General features: G+C 42.3%; 1 protein-coding gene across 3 annotated transcripts in view; it reads right to left on the reverse strand.

Moving 5' to 3' along the window:
- The window catches only part of BAZ1A (bromodomain adjacent to zinc finger domain 1A), a 116,270-nt gene that overhangs the window by 75,383 nt on the left and 25,747 nt on the right, over positions 1-15,140 (reverse strand). For all 3 annotated transcript variants that reach the window (XM_048852312.2, XM_048852310.2, XM_048852309.2), the window contains exon 3: positions 7,230-7,370. In XM_048852312.2, coding sequence (XP_048708269.1) covers positions 7,230-7,370 — 141 coding nt within the window. The remainder of the gene's footprint in view (positions 1-7,229; positions 7,371-15,140) is intronic.

Raw genomic sequence — 15,140 nt, forward strand, 5'->3', positions numbered from 1 at the left:
CTTTACATTTCCCTCCCTATTCCAACTATGGCTGCTCACTTTTCAATTGAAACAATGCACATGTAAAAAGAAAAGGAGTACTTGTGGCACCTTAGAGACTAACAAATTTATTTGAGCATAAGCTTTTGTGAGTTACAGCTCACTTCAATCAGGGCATCCATCTGCACCTCGTAGCCCTTCGCTCTCAGGGTGTCGGCCAGGGGGGCGTATTTGTTAGTCTCTAAGGTGCCACAAGTACTCCTTTTCTTTTTGCGAATACAGACTAACACGGCTGCTACTCTGAAACCTGTCAGAATGCACATGTAACTGTCACACCATTTTTACATTTTCCTCCCTATTCCAGCTATGGCTGCTCACTTTTCAATTGAAGCAATGCACATGTAACTGAGAATCAAGAACCTGACAAACTGAGCACTTTAACCTCTTCTGCTAAAGAGAATTTTCAATCAAGACTCATTTTTGGTTTTATTTTTCACAATAATGAATGGTCTGGAAGAAAGGCTACAATGAACAATTATGCGGAGTACACAATTCACTAGTACCCAAGACACATTCAGACTTTACATAAAATCTATTATGGTGAAAAGGTTTTCCACACATGACAAAATTTAATCCCTAAAAGTTTAGCACTGCAAAATCTTCCCACTCAATTCAATGGGACTATTCACAAATTTAAGTACTACTTGTGTAAGTAAGCGTTTGAGACTCAAGACCACAATACCTACAAACTCGTGGCAAGACTGCATACTCAGGTAGGCTCTTTTGAGGACATGGTCAATACTTTTAAACTTTTAATATTTTGAAATAGCAGATATGATCTAATGATGTTATCCAATTTTGCGATTTCTTCTAATTCTCAATATTTTAATTTTATATTTTTAAACTTCTAGTAATAGAAATAGTTTGGTCTTTATGTTTATATCATGCAATGTTGATTAGATATGCCATCAATGAAAACAGCTGCAAAGAATAAATAATAAGAATATTGTTTAATAACAAGCCAAAACAAGCCTTTCTATATAGAAAATGAGAAATTTCTCTCCTCCCTCTCAAAAAAAAAAAAAAAAAAAAATCCAGAAAAATTAAAGTCAAGTAAGGTAGGTTATCAACCCTAATCCTGCAGCTGGCTCTGCAGGGTGGAAGTTGTTGGGGTTGGCTGAACATATGGGTCTCCCTGCACAGAGCCAGTTGCAGGATTGCAGCCCATACCTGTATTAAATTTAAAGATAACCTCCCTTGAATTTCATACTCCTGTAACAGGGAGAGTGCACATATTTCAAGATAGAAGGCTTCTCTTTAAATATTCAGACACTCCCTTACATGACACTAGAAACATCATTCAAGAGTAGATAAAATTCCACAGGTTTACCTTCATTATTTGCTTAGTTACACGAGGAGCATCCTTGTTACATACCCTGACATCAACTGAATAATTAATAAACCTGCAACTGACAATGCAAGGATGAACTGCTTCACCTCTATGTAGCCTAAATAAAGTCAATGGGGTGCTCTGAGCATGAAGAAGCCAGTCTGCATGCAGTCAATTGCGAAATTGGGGTCTAATAATTTGTAACTCCAAAGCACTTTTGTTCCATAGACCTCACAGTGTTTTATACAGGGCTTGGCTACACTTGCAAGTTACAGCACATTAAAGCAGCCCCGGGCGCCCTAACTCATGATGCATCCACACTGGCAAGGCAAGCAGAGCGCCCAGACTCCGCGGCTAGAGCACTCCTGGTAATCCACCTCGATGAGAAGCATAATGCTTGCTGCACTGCAGCACCAGTGTGGACGTCCTGGTCTATTAATGCTCTCTGATCAGCCTCCAGAAGTGTCCCACAATGCCTGTTCTAGCCACTCTGGTCATCACTTTGAACTCTACTGTCCTGCCCTCAGGTGACCAACCGTCAGACCCGCCCTTTAAATTCTCTGGGAATTTTGAAAATCCCCTTCCTGTTTGCTCAGCAAGGCGTGGAGTGCTCTCAGTGAATCTTTTCAGGTGACCATGCCTCCACGTGCCAGGTGATCCCCAGTGTGAAGCAATGGTGAGGTGCTAGACCCCATCAGTGTTTGGGGGGAATAAGCTGTCCAGTCCCAGCTGCGCTTCAGCCGTAGGAATTACGATACCCTCGGGCAGATATCAAGGGACATGATGGAAAGAGGCCATGACCAGGACGCACTGCAGTGCAGGATTAAAGCGAAGGAGCTGCAGAATGCCTACCACAAAGCCCGCAAGGCAAACCACTGCTCCGGTGCTGCCCCCACGACCTGCCATTTCTACGAAGAGCTGGACACAATACTTGGGGCTGACCCCACATCCACTCCTAAAACCACAATGGACACTTCAGAGCACAGATCAACAAGGCAGGAGAAGGAGGAAAGCGGGATCGAGGGTGCTGAGGAGGAGGGAGACAGCCCAGCATCCCTAGATGCATTCAGCCAGGAGCTGTTCTCAAGCCAGAAGGAAGGTAGCCAGTCGCACGGTTCGGACAGTTCTTGGGGAAGGACAAACACCAGAGGAGGTGCCCAGTAAGCGGCTTTTATTTTCAGAAGGAAGTTGTTCAGTGTGGGCTCTTGGGGCGAGGAGGGTTAGGGATCCATGCATGCCTAGATGCGGAATAGGGCGTTGATGTGCTCTCTCACATCGCGGTAATTGGCCTCAGTGATCTCTTCAAAGGTCTCATGCAGAAACTGTGCAATCCGCTTGTGCAGGTTCCTTGACAGAGCTACTGTGCTTCTTGTCCCAGTAAGGCTAACATGTCCGCGCCACTGTGCCGTGAGGGGTGGGGGAACCATTGCTGCACACAGGCAAGCTGTATATGGGCCAGGGTGGAAGCCCCATTGCAGTAGAAGACCCTCCCTTGCTTCCCAGGTCAACCTCAGCAGTGAGATATCTTCCAGGACAAACTCCTGTGGAAAATGTGGTGACAGTGTTCAGCATAGGGGCCCCCTGCAGATGTTGGCTCTCCCCAAGGCACAGAACCCCAGAGGACAGTACGGTGGTGAAACAATCAGTCCCCCTTGTCCCTGTGCTTACTCACCATTTTGGGGCTCCTGTGGGTTATGTGCGCTCACTTTGGGACAGGCAATTCCTGCTATTGTGTAGACTGTGCTTGTCTACTTTATGTGTGGCCGAATCATTGCTCTGTCTGGCGTGAACAATGCTGCCTTTGTTAAGTGTTGCATTTTGGCTTTAGAGATGTAACCTTGAGATCCCAGCCGTCCTTGTTATCCATGGCCGAAAGACTCCAAAGAATCAGGAAGCGGCCACGTAGAAGCATAGAGGACATGCTGAATGAAGTAACATCCAGGTTCTTATTGCCACCAGCTGCCACCGCCACCTGTAGCTTCACCACGCAGCCCTGCAAACTATGACCCTTACCTGCTGCGCTCAACCCCCTCACCATGCATTTTAGCCAGCCAGAAGTGCAGCACTCATTGAACGGCACCCCAGACAGGAAGGCTGAGTATGATAACAGGACATACGCAAATCTGTGATTGTACTGTTCCCCACCCCACCCCCTTGCCCTTTCTGTTTCCCAAGCAGTTGTGTTTCTTTTCAATAAATGAATTTTTTGGCTTTGAAAACACTCTTTATTATGTCATTAAGTAAAAGATACCTTAGCCCAGGAAAGCAACAGGCACTGCAAGTCAGTGTATCATATGTAGCAAAAACAGATTCCTACTAACATTGGAACCACTGCACTTCACTCCCATGCAGGGCACCAAGCATTACTGGTGGCTTTCTGCCTCAAATTGCTCCCTCAAGGCATCCCTAATCCTTGCAGCCTCATGCTGGGCCCCTCTAATAGCCCTGCTCTCTGGCTGTTCAAATTCAGCCTCCAGGTGTTGAACCTCTGAGTTCCATGCCTGAGTGAATCGTTCACCCTTCCCTTCACAAATGTTATGGAAGGTACAGCACGCGGATATAACCGTGGGGATGCTGTCATCGGCCACGTCCAGCTTCCCATACAGACTGTGCGAGCAGCCCTTCAAACAACCAAAAGCACACTCCACAGTCATTCTGCACCAGCTCAGCCTATTGTTGAACCGCTCCCTGCTGCTCTCAAGGCTCCCTGTGTGGGGTTTCATAAGCCACGGCATTAAAGGGTAAGCAGGGTCTCCAAGGATCACAATGGGCCTTTCAACTTCCCCTACGGTGATCTTCTGGTCTGGGAAGAAAGTCCCGGCTTGCAGCTTCCTGAACAGGCCTGTGTTCCGAAAGATGTGTGCATCATGCACCTTTCCGGACCAGCCTGCTTTAATGTCAATGAAACGCCCACGGTGATCCACAAGCGCCTGGAGAACTATAGAGAAATACCCCTTCCGATTAACGTACTCGGAGGCTAGGTGGGCTGGTGTCAGAATTGGAATATGCAACCCATCTATCGCCCCTCAGCAGTTATGGAAACCCATTTGGGTAACGTGCATGACATTGTGACTGGCTTTGCACAGAGTTACAGTTCTTTTGAGCAGGATGCGATTAATGGCTCTGCAAACTTGCATCAACACGATTCCAACAGTCGACTTTCCCACTCCAAACTGGTTAGTGACCTATCAGTAGCTGTCTGGAGTTGCCAGCTTCCAGACTGCAATAGCCACCCACTTCTCCACCGGCAGGGCAGCTCTTAATCTCGTGTCCTTGCACCGCAAGGTGGGGGCGAACTCAGCCCACAGTCCCATGAAAGTGGCTTTTCTCATGCAAAAGTTCTGCAGCCGCTGCTCGTCATCCCAGACTTGCATGACGATCTGATCCCATCACTCAGTGCTTGTTTCCCAGGCCCAAAAGCGGTGTTCCACTGCGGTGAGTATGTCCGTGAATGCCACAAGCAATCTCATGTCGTAAGCGTTATGTGAGTCGACATCATCGTCGGACTCCTCACCGTCAGTTTGCAGCTTAAGGAGTAACTCGACTGCCATTCGTGACGTGCTGGCGAGACCCATCAGCATATTCCTCAGCAGTTTGGGATCCATTCCCACAGACCAAAAGGGAAGACAGAGCACGCAGTACAAAAAACTTTGAAAGATGGCACCAGATGTGGATGGAAGCAAAGGGATTGCTGGGATGCAAAGCGAAGCATCACGGGGCGTTGGGACAAGACCCAGAATGCCCCGCACCCCTCTTCCCCCTTCCCACAGCGCCAGAATGGGAAGAGCTGCTCTGTGGGATAGCTGCCCATAATGCTATCTCAAGGCATCCCTAATCCTTGCAAGTGCTACAAATGTGGACACACCAGTGCGCTTTCAGCTGACAGTGTGAACACACCGCAGCACTTTCCCTGCTGCGCTCTCCAAGGGCTGGTTTAACTCACAGCGCTCTACATCTGCAAGTGTAGCCATGCCCACAGATGAGCAAATTATCCTCATTTTACAAGTAGCGGAAGTGAGGCACGTAAACTAAGTGACTTGCCAATATGAAGTTACTCCAAATTAACACCAGTATAACTGAGGCCACAATCTGGTCCGTCTGACTTTGTCCATCGTACAGAAATATCCTTAGTAAATCTCAGTTCTTTCTTGCCCTACTTTTGGGCCTTTTGGGTGTAACGGTAATAGACATTATAATACTGTAATAAGTTTAGAAGAAAATACACAACATTTATGGCAATACACATAAAACATAACCAAATTTTTAAGATACTAATGTACACACATACACTAAGAAAACTGTGGAATAAGGCTTTGTATCTACAGAATTATTCTTCCATTCAAAAAACTGTTGTAACTATTAAAATCTTTTTAATTTACAATTTCTTTTCAAACGTAAAGCATGAAGACAGAAGCTTAGCCAAGTTCCATTCATAGAGCCACAATAAGACTAGGTCTCTTCAATGCAGGGACATGAAAATCTTTAGTTCTTTATTGTCACAGTTTTGAGCGTGGTTCTGGAACAGTGTTTATGAATTCAGTACCACTTATATTTCTAAGTAACAACAGGTTGTGAAAATGAGGAAGAAACTGTATTGTAGTAATAACCATTTCAGACTACTCAAAAGTAATGGCCCTGATCCTGCAAGCTGATCTATTTAGACAGACCCCTACATCCATCTGAAGCACTACTGAAGTCAATGGGACTCCACACAGGGATAGGGGTCTGCCCACAACAATCAGTTTATAAGACTGTGGTCTAAATCTGTAGCTCAGCAGCACCGTGGACTGGCAAAATAATTGTAAAGAGGAACCTTGTTCTCAAATCTATCTCCCTTTTATATTTTCCTCCGTAATTTTCCTTGCCCCAGTCTCAGAAACCAGTTCAAGTAACGGTTTAAGTCAGCCCACTTGATCTTCCTATTTGCTCTTATATATAAAATCATAAAACTGAATTTGGAGTCTTTCCTGGAGCACAGGAAAAATATGGCACACTAAATTAAGGGTCCAGGAGGAGCTGGGTCATGAAGATAGGGTTGTCAGGTCAAAAAGGAGACCTGGCAGTGTCCAGTCAGATGTACTGACTGGACACCAAAAATCTGGTTACTGCGAGCATGGGGGTGGGAGGTGCCAGATCATCAACCCGCACCAGCCCCTGTTCAGCAGGGGCCGCCTCCTCCCTGCCTCTCGTTGAGGGGCAGGCAGGCTCCAGAGCAGAGGCAGGGCTTTGGGGGAAGAAGTGGAGCAGGGGCAGGGTCGTCAGCAATTAAAAAGCTGGCAATTAAAAATCTACATGAGGCAGAAGTCTGTTCATCTAATAGAAATATCAAAATAAATACGTAAAATAATGGGCCATATAGCTTCTGGAAGAGTTCTCTTTTTCGTATTTGCTCTAAAGTGAAATCCCTATTTAAAATACAACCCTGAATTAGTGTTTGCAATCTTACAAGTATTTTTAGGTTTTGTCCAAAAAACACATTAAACTCTACAATGTTAGTTTTAAGTCTGGTAAACAGAGCAGAAGTAGAGAAGAGAAGCTTTGAAAACAGACCAAGTGCTACACCGCTACCCTCCTACAGAGAATGTAATCTGAAATTGATTAATGCCTCTTATGCCTCAATTATTCTCTTTTTTCAATGCTCTCTGGCTTAATACACTTAAATTGCCTATTTCGCAATATATAAGGCACCTGTGAATCTTTAGCCACTCAGACTGCTCAGCTGGCTAAATATTCTGACACCGTATCCTCTGCACTTTGCTTGAGACAAATCTCTTCAAGAAAAGTCCCACTAAATCTGCTTTAGCCTCATTTTCCAAAACGTAATCAAAATATTTGATACACTTGAAAACTTGTAATTTACCCATTTTGTGCAGAACTGTTGTGTGTTTCTGAATCATCGCTATCACTGATGACGATAGTGTCTTCATCGGTACTGTTGATGTGGCCATTGGCAACTCCATTGTGATGTGGAGCTATGACTTCCAAAATCTTACATTGCAACCTGAAATAAAATAAGGACAGTTATAAACATGAAGGTCCTTTGATAATGCAAAAAGTTTAAATTTGTTGAATTAATTATTCTAAAAGTACATTTGTAATCCCAGAATAGAAACAGTGGTTATATTTTATATAGGAGTTACACCTTACCGCATCTGTAAAAGTGACTAATTCACCTCCTTAAATATATACCAACTTGACTAAATAGGCCAGTAAATTATTAGAATTTTCTAAGTCATATATACACTTGACTGAGCTTTGTTTACTTAAATATACTTTTTCAGTTTATTTTGAAATCACTGGTAGTAAGAGCTTTTGTGCTTATTTTATCCAAATGACAATTAACAACATCTTTTTAAAATAAAATGAACTTTATTTTTGTTACTTAGAAACGAGACAGAAACCTTTTACGTTTATTTTCATAGTAATCTAGGAAGAAAGGAAAGGATTTTGTGTTGCCAAAGTATTTATACTAGAAAAGATCATCCTCTAGTACAGTTGATGACCCAAATAAACAAGGCTAAAATGACCACTGTGTATCTAATCTTAATAATGGCCCATTTATCTCCTGACACATATTAAGGCTCCATCTGGCACATATACAAATGACAAACAAAGCAAATCCATTCCTTTGCTATCATGAGTGCTAGTTATAAAAGAAACAAAATTAAGTGTGTTATTCAAAATCTATAATCAATTGACACTCATTTAATATGTTTCATAACTATATAATAAACAATTCTTTGCCACTAGGTTTCTCCCTTCCCTGGCACTCCTGGGTGCACATTTTTTAGTTTAATCTCTTAAAGCCATGTCTGCACTATGAAAATTATCCATTGTGGACAATGAATGAAGCTGAACACTGACTGCAAGGGTAGCCAAAGGAAAACCATATTATAACTACCTTCTTAGAGGAACTGAGCATCAGTATTGGTAATGGACATCAGAGAATTGCAAAGCACAGGGCTTGAACCAAGCTTTCTTAGCCCCTTTAGACACGTGCATGTGGGGTCACAGATCCAAGATAGGAAATATTTATGAGGAAAAATCATCTGGAGAGAACCAACACTGGGAAAAGAAAGCAGCCCAAGAGGGCTAAACACCAGGCAATGTTTGCAAAGGAACAAAAAAAAATTTTTTTTAAATGAAATGAAAAAACAAAAAAAAAAAGATAAAGAAGTCCTTACTAACCCCCTCCTCCCCATATACAAGCATGAAGGGGGGGGGGGAGAATGAGGGAAAACAACAAGAGAAAAATTGAGGCCATTAAGTGTGCTGCCAATCTCACTACACTTTCAGTAATAAGAAGGAATGAGAGAACTACTCGAGCTATCTCCGCCCTGCCTCCTTTTTATAAGCTCGGAACCCTGAATGGGGGAAAAAGGCTTGGTCCCAGGATATGGTTATCAATTTATGAACAATTTCCAAAAGGAGGTCAACTGGCTAGTGAGCTCTTTTTGAAAAATAATATCCGCTATACACTGATACAAACATACATTTTAAAAAGGGATTTCTTCCAAGAAGGTTTAGGCCCAAAATATTCCCTGCTACAAAATACTAACTCCTGAAACAAACTGTTTGAAATGAAGAGTTCATGTTTTCAAAACAGATCATCCAGAGGGAAGGAGGCACTAGTCAGCTCAGGTTATTGGCAATTAGATACACAAACTTTCATCTTTATATCATTGTTTCAAATACTTCACAAGATAATAACAGCCAGAAACTACCCTCCAACAGCTGCTGGTATCCTATGTAAAGTAAATTGGTTGATAATTGTCCAAACCACAAAAACTACCATTATAATTAACATTAATTGGAATTCTTGTAAACAATCTTTCAGCATATTCACATGAAGATTTAACTACTCCACTACCTCCAAGAGAGTCCCTCAAAATCAGGCTTCAGGCACACTGGCACAGTAGTTCAGGGAAGTCTGCACTACATCTGCTCATACTGTAATTGTTGTGTGGATAGAAGAAATTTCTAGTGACACTTTAGAGGGAACCCCAACATCATATCTCACATGCACAATCATTTAAATAGATGCACATTAACATTACTGCAATATAATAAAGGAAATGTAATCTCCCTCTAACAAGGGTGTTTGACAAAGACCACGGTCCAACAATATTTGCCAGATACATGCCCAAAGGCCTAAACCTACTATCCAAGCCAATACCAAAGATAAATTGGACCAGCAGGATTCAGCCTAGCAGTGTGATAATTGTGTTTCAGTACTACTATGTGGATCTATCTATGCTCATCCAGTCCTCAATTAGCTAGCTACTAGCAAGAGGACAGTACATTTTTCAAGTCTTGCCAAAAATTCAGTCAGGAAAGGAAAAGAAATTAGGAACTGTGTTTCACCTATTTCCCACCCCAAAATGTACTCACATTTAATGTAATCAGAAAACCAATGACCCTTATTACACACATCTGTCTTATAGTGAAGAGGTCAGTACCACAAAACTGCCTGTACACCACTTCCGACGAAGTGGGTTTTAGCCCATGAAAGCTTATGCTCAAATACATTTGTTAGTCTCTAAGGTGCCACAAGTACTCCTGTTCTTTTTGTTGATACAGACTAACACGGCTACCACTCTGAAACCTATTACATAGTTGGTTTCACTTAAAAAAGTGTTTTTTGTACTTTTTTATTTTATAAGCTGAAAAATAAATTTCCCTGAAAATGTTATCCAGTTCAATTTAGCTAACATTTTAAAAAATGAATTTCTACTAGAAAACTATTAAAACTATTAAAAAAAAACAGTAGGTTTGGAGCCATAGTCATTATCACCACTCTATCATTCTAGTGCTTAATTTTTAAAGGGCCACAAGAGGGAGCTCATACATTCTAAAACTGAAAAATATATTAGAAGAGCCTCATGAAAGCTCAAATTAGAACAGATTGAATTCTGTAACTGATACTAAATTCTACAATGTGTCATCAAAAAATTGAAAGAATTTAAAAACTGAAAATGTTTAACCTTCCTGGAAGCTGATGAATATTTAGTCAATGAGCATTTCAGCACAACTTTTATTTACTCCTTTATCCCTTTGCTAGGTCAAAAAAGGGGAAAAAATGTTATCTATCCTCTCTCTTCCCATAACAGCAGAGGCTCTGCTGAACCATCATGCCCTATAAACTTGATCCAGAGAAACAAGAAGAACCTTCAACACAGTCAGGGTGATTAATCATTTCAACAAACTACCACAGAAAGGGGTGGATTCTCCATCTCTTGATGTTTTCACATCAAGACTGGATGCCCTTCTGAACGATATGTTTTAGTCAAACAAGCTATTGCACTTAATACAAAGGTAAGTGGGTGGAATTATGTAGCCTGTGATATACAAGAGATCAGACTAGATAGCCAGTTTGTGTCTTATGGATAAGGCATGGAGGTCACAGTATTTACAATACTAGTGAACCTGAATAAAGTGGTGACGAGCCCACCCCACACTCACCCCGCAGCAGCAGCTCCTGTTCCATTAGAATGGACCAAGACCCATACGCACTGGAGATGGGAGAGTCAAAGGGACCATGCCCCGCAACTTTTTAAAACCTGGCTGGAGGGAAGCGTGCTGCAGCCTGACCCAGTCAGCATCCAGGTTCTGTGGTGCATCATGCAAAGTGCTGGCCAGGTTCCACTCTGCATCAGGCCGCTTGCTGACAGCCAGGCCCTCACCAGCTGTCAAAACCGTGGTGGTGGTGCCTCTCAGGACAAGAGACCAACTGGACCCATCACCAGAGGGTCTTGGGCTCACCAGCAGGGAGGGTAAGGTAAGGGCGAGGGAGAGATTCCCTACCTCCCCACCCCCCGGCTTTGCAGTCCTTCCAGCACCCGCAGATGGAGATTTGTGCATGGACGTGCCAAATCTGAATGGTGTTGTGACCACATGCTCCAGGTCACACAACGCATGGAGTGGAGAGCCTACAGCCCCACAGGACAGGAGCCACCACTATGGGGTGGGCTCACTTTCCAATCATGCCTCCTCTCTCCCCCTGGGTCTCACCTTTCAGCACATCCAGTATATAATCCACTTTTTCCCTCCTCACCACCTCCCCCGCAGCCCCAACAGTATTCTCTTTGGTGTCAATTCTTTGTTATTTACTTATTTTATTATGAAATTTTCTACAAACAAAAGTTACTCTTTAAATGTTTTTTTTTTGGGGGGGGGGAGCGTTAATGTAATATTTCATAGTAGCAACAAGGATTAAACATAATTTTTGATAAATTTGATTCAGTTTCTTTAGAAGTGGGGAAAAAGTATAGCTCTTCCTTAAGAACAGCAGATGAAAACTACATTTGGAGATCTTTCTGTGACTTTTCATTTTCTTCCTTCACCTATGCCGTGAAATTTACTGAAAATTTCTGTGACAAAATTGTAGCCTTAGTTATCTATCCTATTTTATATTATAATGCAGATAAAAGAAAACAGATGAATACCAAATAAAAATGTGATTGTGAAGGCAAGTAGCAAACTCTCAAAAACAGCCCCCTAATTTAAAACACTGCTTTCTAAAATAAGGATAGCTTCAGCATGAGCCAGCTAAAGAAGAGCATGGGTTAACTAAATGAAAGACATTTTTTCTTCCTCATCTTGCATTAAAAGTTACAAAATACATGGTTTTTTAAGTCACATCAATTATTTGAGTTAATTAAGTTTCTCTCTTTAAATTCTAGTATGGTCAGCAGTAACTACAGTGACATGCATTTTACAAACACTGAAAATGGAAGGCCAGATCCAAACCCCATTGAAGTCATTAGGAATCTTTCCACTGTCTTCAAAATGATTTGGAACAGGGCCAGTAAAGCTGCTAAGATAAAAGCAACTTGCTGCACAGGTATCAGAAGGGTAGCCGTGTTAGTCTTGATCTGTAAAAGTGGCAAGGAGTCCTGTGGCACCTTATAGACTAACAGACATATTGGAGCATAAGCTTTCGTGGGTGAATACCCACTTTGTTGGATGCATGCACAGGAACACACTTAAAGTTTTAGGGCTTGTCAATATGAACATTTAACTTGCAGCAACTGGGGTGTGAATCTATCCCGCACAAGCCTGCCACACACTAACTGTCCATTTGGACCCTGCTGACACACACTCCTTAATGCACTTTGATCTACTCCTGTTTCAAAGTGGTGCCCCTCCGCCCCCCATCAAAAGAAGGTGCAAAGAGGAGTTCTAACTAAATACAAACTGTAGCACCATTTTACCAAATCAAACACTGAAGCATGAGTAAAATGCTTAGTAAAAGAATGAACAGAATATGTGCTGTGGCCTTTTTGAAGAAGCAGCCTTGGATGGAGCAGATGACTGGAATCTTTTCCGACATTGAATGCTCTGCTGCTGTAAAGGAAACCATCTATGGAACTAGAAAGCAGTATAGGAGACCTTCTTTGAGGCAGATAAGAGCTGGGAAAGTCCTATAGGAGTTAAGAGCAGAGGGGAACGAGATGGGGTGACACTCTCGGTTTTAATCCTCTCTACGGACTCATCCATTTCATTACTAAAAAGACCTGACCCTTCAAAGAGGACGTCTTCATTATTCTCATGATTCCAGAGCAAGGCCAGTGATCCGAGGCAAGAATATCGCCCCATAACTATGCTAGTGGCCATTGCGCTAGCCATATCTGAGGTATCATATGATAGTCTCAATGAATATCTAACATTCTACCCTCAGTGACAAACATTTTTTTACAGCTTCCCTTTGGTCCTCCAGAAAGGAGTCCAAAATAGAATTAGTGAAGTCCCAAACTGCTTAGGTGTATCAGGATATGCAGTTTGCCACACAGAAACCCAATAAGGAGGAAGAATCAACTTTTTTCCCAAAACCATCCAGTCTGCGACTTTCACTATCTAAGCCCTGGTCTACACTACAAACTTATGTCAGTATGACTACGTTGCTCAGGGGTGTTGAAAATCCACACCCCTGAATGATGCAGTTATACCAACCTAACTCCCAGTACAGGCAGCGTTACACAGAGGGGAGGACTTCTCCCATCAACATAGCTACCACCTCTCGGGGAGGTGGACTACCTACATCAATGGGAGAATCTCTCCCATTGGCATAGGTAGCATCTTCACTAAGCACTACAGCAGCACATCTGCACCGCTGCAGCACTGTTAAGTGTAGACAAGCCCTAAGGGAAAAGAAAGGGATACCTTGATGCTCTAGCCAATTTCCTGGTCTGCAAAGACCACTATAGAATTTGCTGAATGATGTTGTAACAAAAATCAGTGGCCCTACAAGTTTACTTGGTACATCTGATTAGTCGTCTTCTACATCAGTGGTGAAGAAATGGGAGAGTGCCAGATGTCCTTGGATTTAGTAGGTCTGAAATAGTTGGGAGTGTAATTTTGTCCTTTGCCTGTCATTCCATAGTATCAAAAAGGAAATCAGATGTTTCTGGTGCTGGAACTCCTGTCTGGAGATGGAGGGTATTAGTCATTCTTCCCATAAGCTCTTGAAACTGCTATTGTTTAATCGGGGAAGAGACCAACAAAACACCAATTCAGTCTTCAGGAGATTTGACCTCAGTATATCCATCAATGAGTGACTGCTCTGTTTCCTCTGAAGGAGTTTCTTCCTATTTATCTGACACCATTCCTCTTGCAAACATAGTGGTTCCAATGCCAGTGCCAATAGTTCTGGCTGCACGGGCACCAACTAAAACTTGAAGGCCACTGAAGGCAGCAGTGCCTGAGATAAGGCTGGTGCCAGAAAAGCTCTTGGCACCAAAGGAGGTGCCTCTGGTGCCGGAAAGGATATCAGTGAAGATGACATCACTAGTGCCAAAGTCAGTGCCAGAGTGAGCAGATCTTCACTGATTTCTGAATACAGGGCCACATTAGGAGTTGGAGGGGGCCCTGCATATTGATTTTTATTCGCCCCATACGAAAGTAGTTGTCTTTTTGTAGAGCAGAAAAATAATCCATTTAAAAGAACATATATTTAGGTAGTTAATAGGTTGATGCACAAAAAAAGTGCATTTAGAATAAAGGATTTTAAATAACATTTGTTCTAAAGTGTTACTGAATACTATCTTTTAGCAGAATATATTACAGGAGTTCTAAATCTCCTCAAAACATACAGGTTTAAGTTATCATAAAATTGACTTTTTGAGCTGTATTTTCAGCTGGGACTGTACCTTGCACTCAGGTACCTGTGCTTTGCAGTGAAAACACTTACACGTGCACATTAAAAATTCCAAGTACCAGGACATGCAGGGTTAGAATTCTTCAAGTGTGGCTGCACGGTGTAGGTACATGTATATGAACGCACAATTTGCTAAAAAGCTATGAAACAGGATATCCAAAATATCTAATTGGAAATAACTTTTGTAGGACAGTTCACGAGGTCAAATTTTTGAATGCTGGAGGTGGCAGAGTTCTCATTAATTTAAAACACTACTCACCTTTTCATATTCCTTTTTCTTTAACAAATAACTGCCCTTAACATGATACATTTTTAGTACAGGTACATTTTATTTGAAGAATCTGTGCTTTCCTTATAAAAGGCATCTGGGCATAGTTTTATATTCGCATAGCTTGTATTACTGTTCCCCATCCTCTTTTCACACTGTTCATTTGCTTCAAGCACCTGTTATGTCTTATCTTGTCAAACTAAAGCCTTGATCCTACAAATGATTGCACAAGCAAACCCCTGCATCCCAGGAGAGTCCCACCAAAGTCAAAAGGGCTCTGCAAGAGTGCAGGGCCTGTCTTTATAAAGGCAGTTGCAGGATCAGGTCCTAGAATTCTAAGGTCTTTA

This window comes from Caretta caretta, chromosome 6, assembly GCF_965140235.1.
Source record: "Caretta caretta isolate rCarCar2 chromosome 6, rCarCar1.hap1, whole genome shotgun sequence".
NCBI classification, from domain to species: Eukaryota; Metazoa; Chordata; order Testudines; family Cheloniidae; genus Caretta; species Caretta caretta.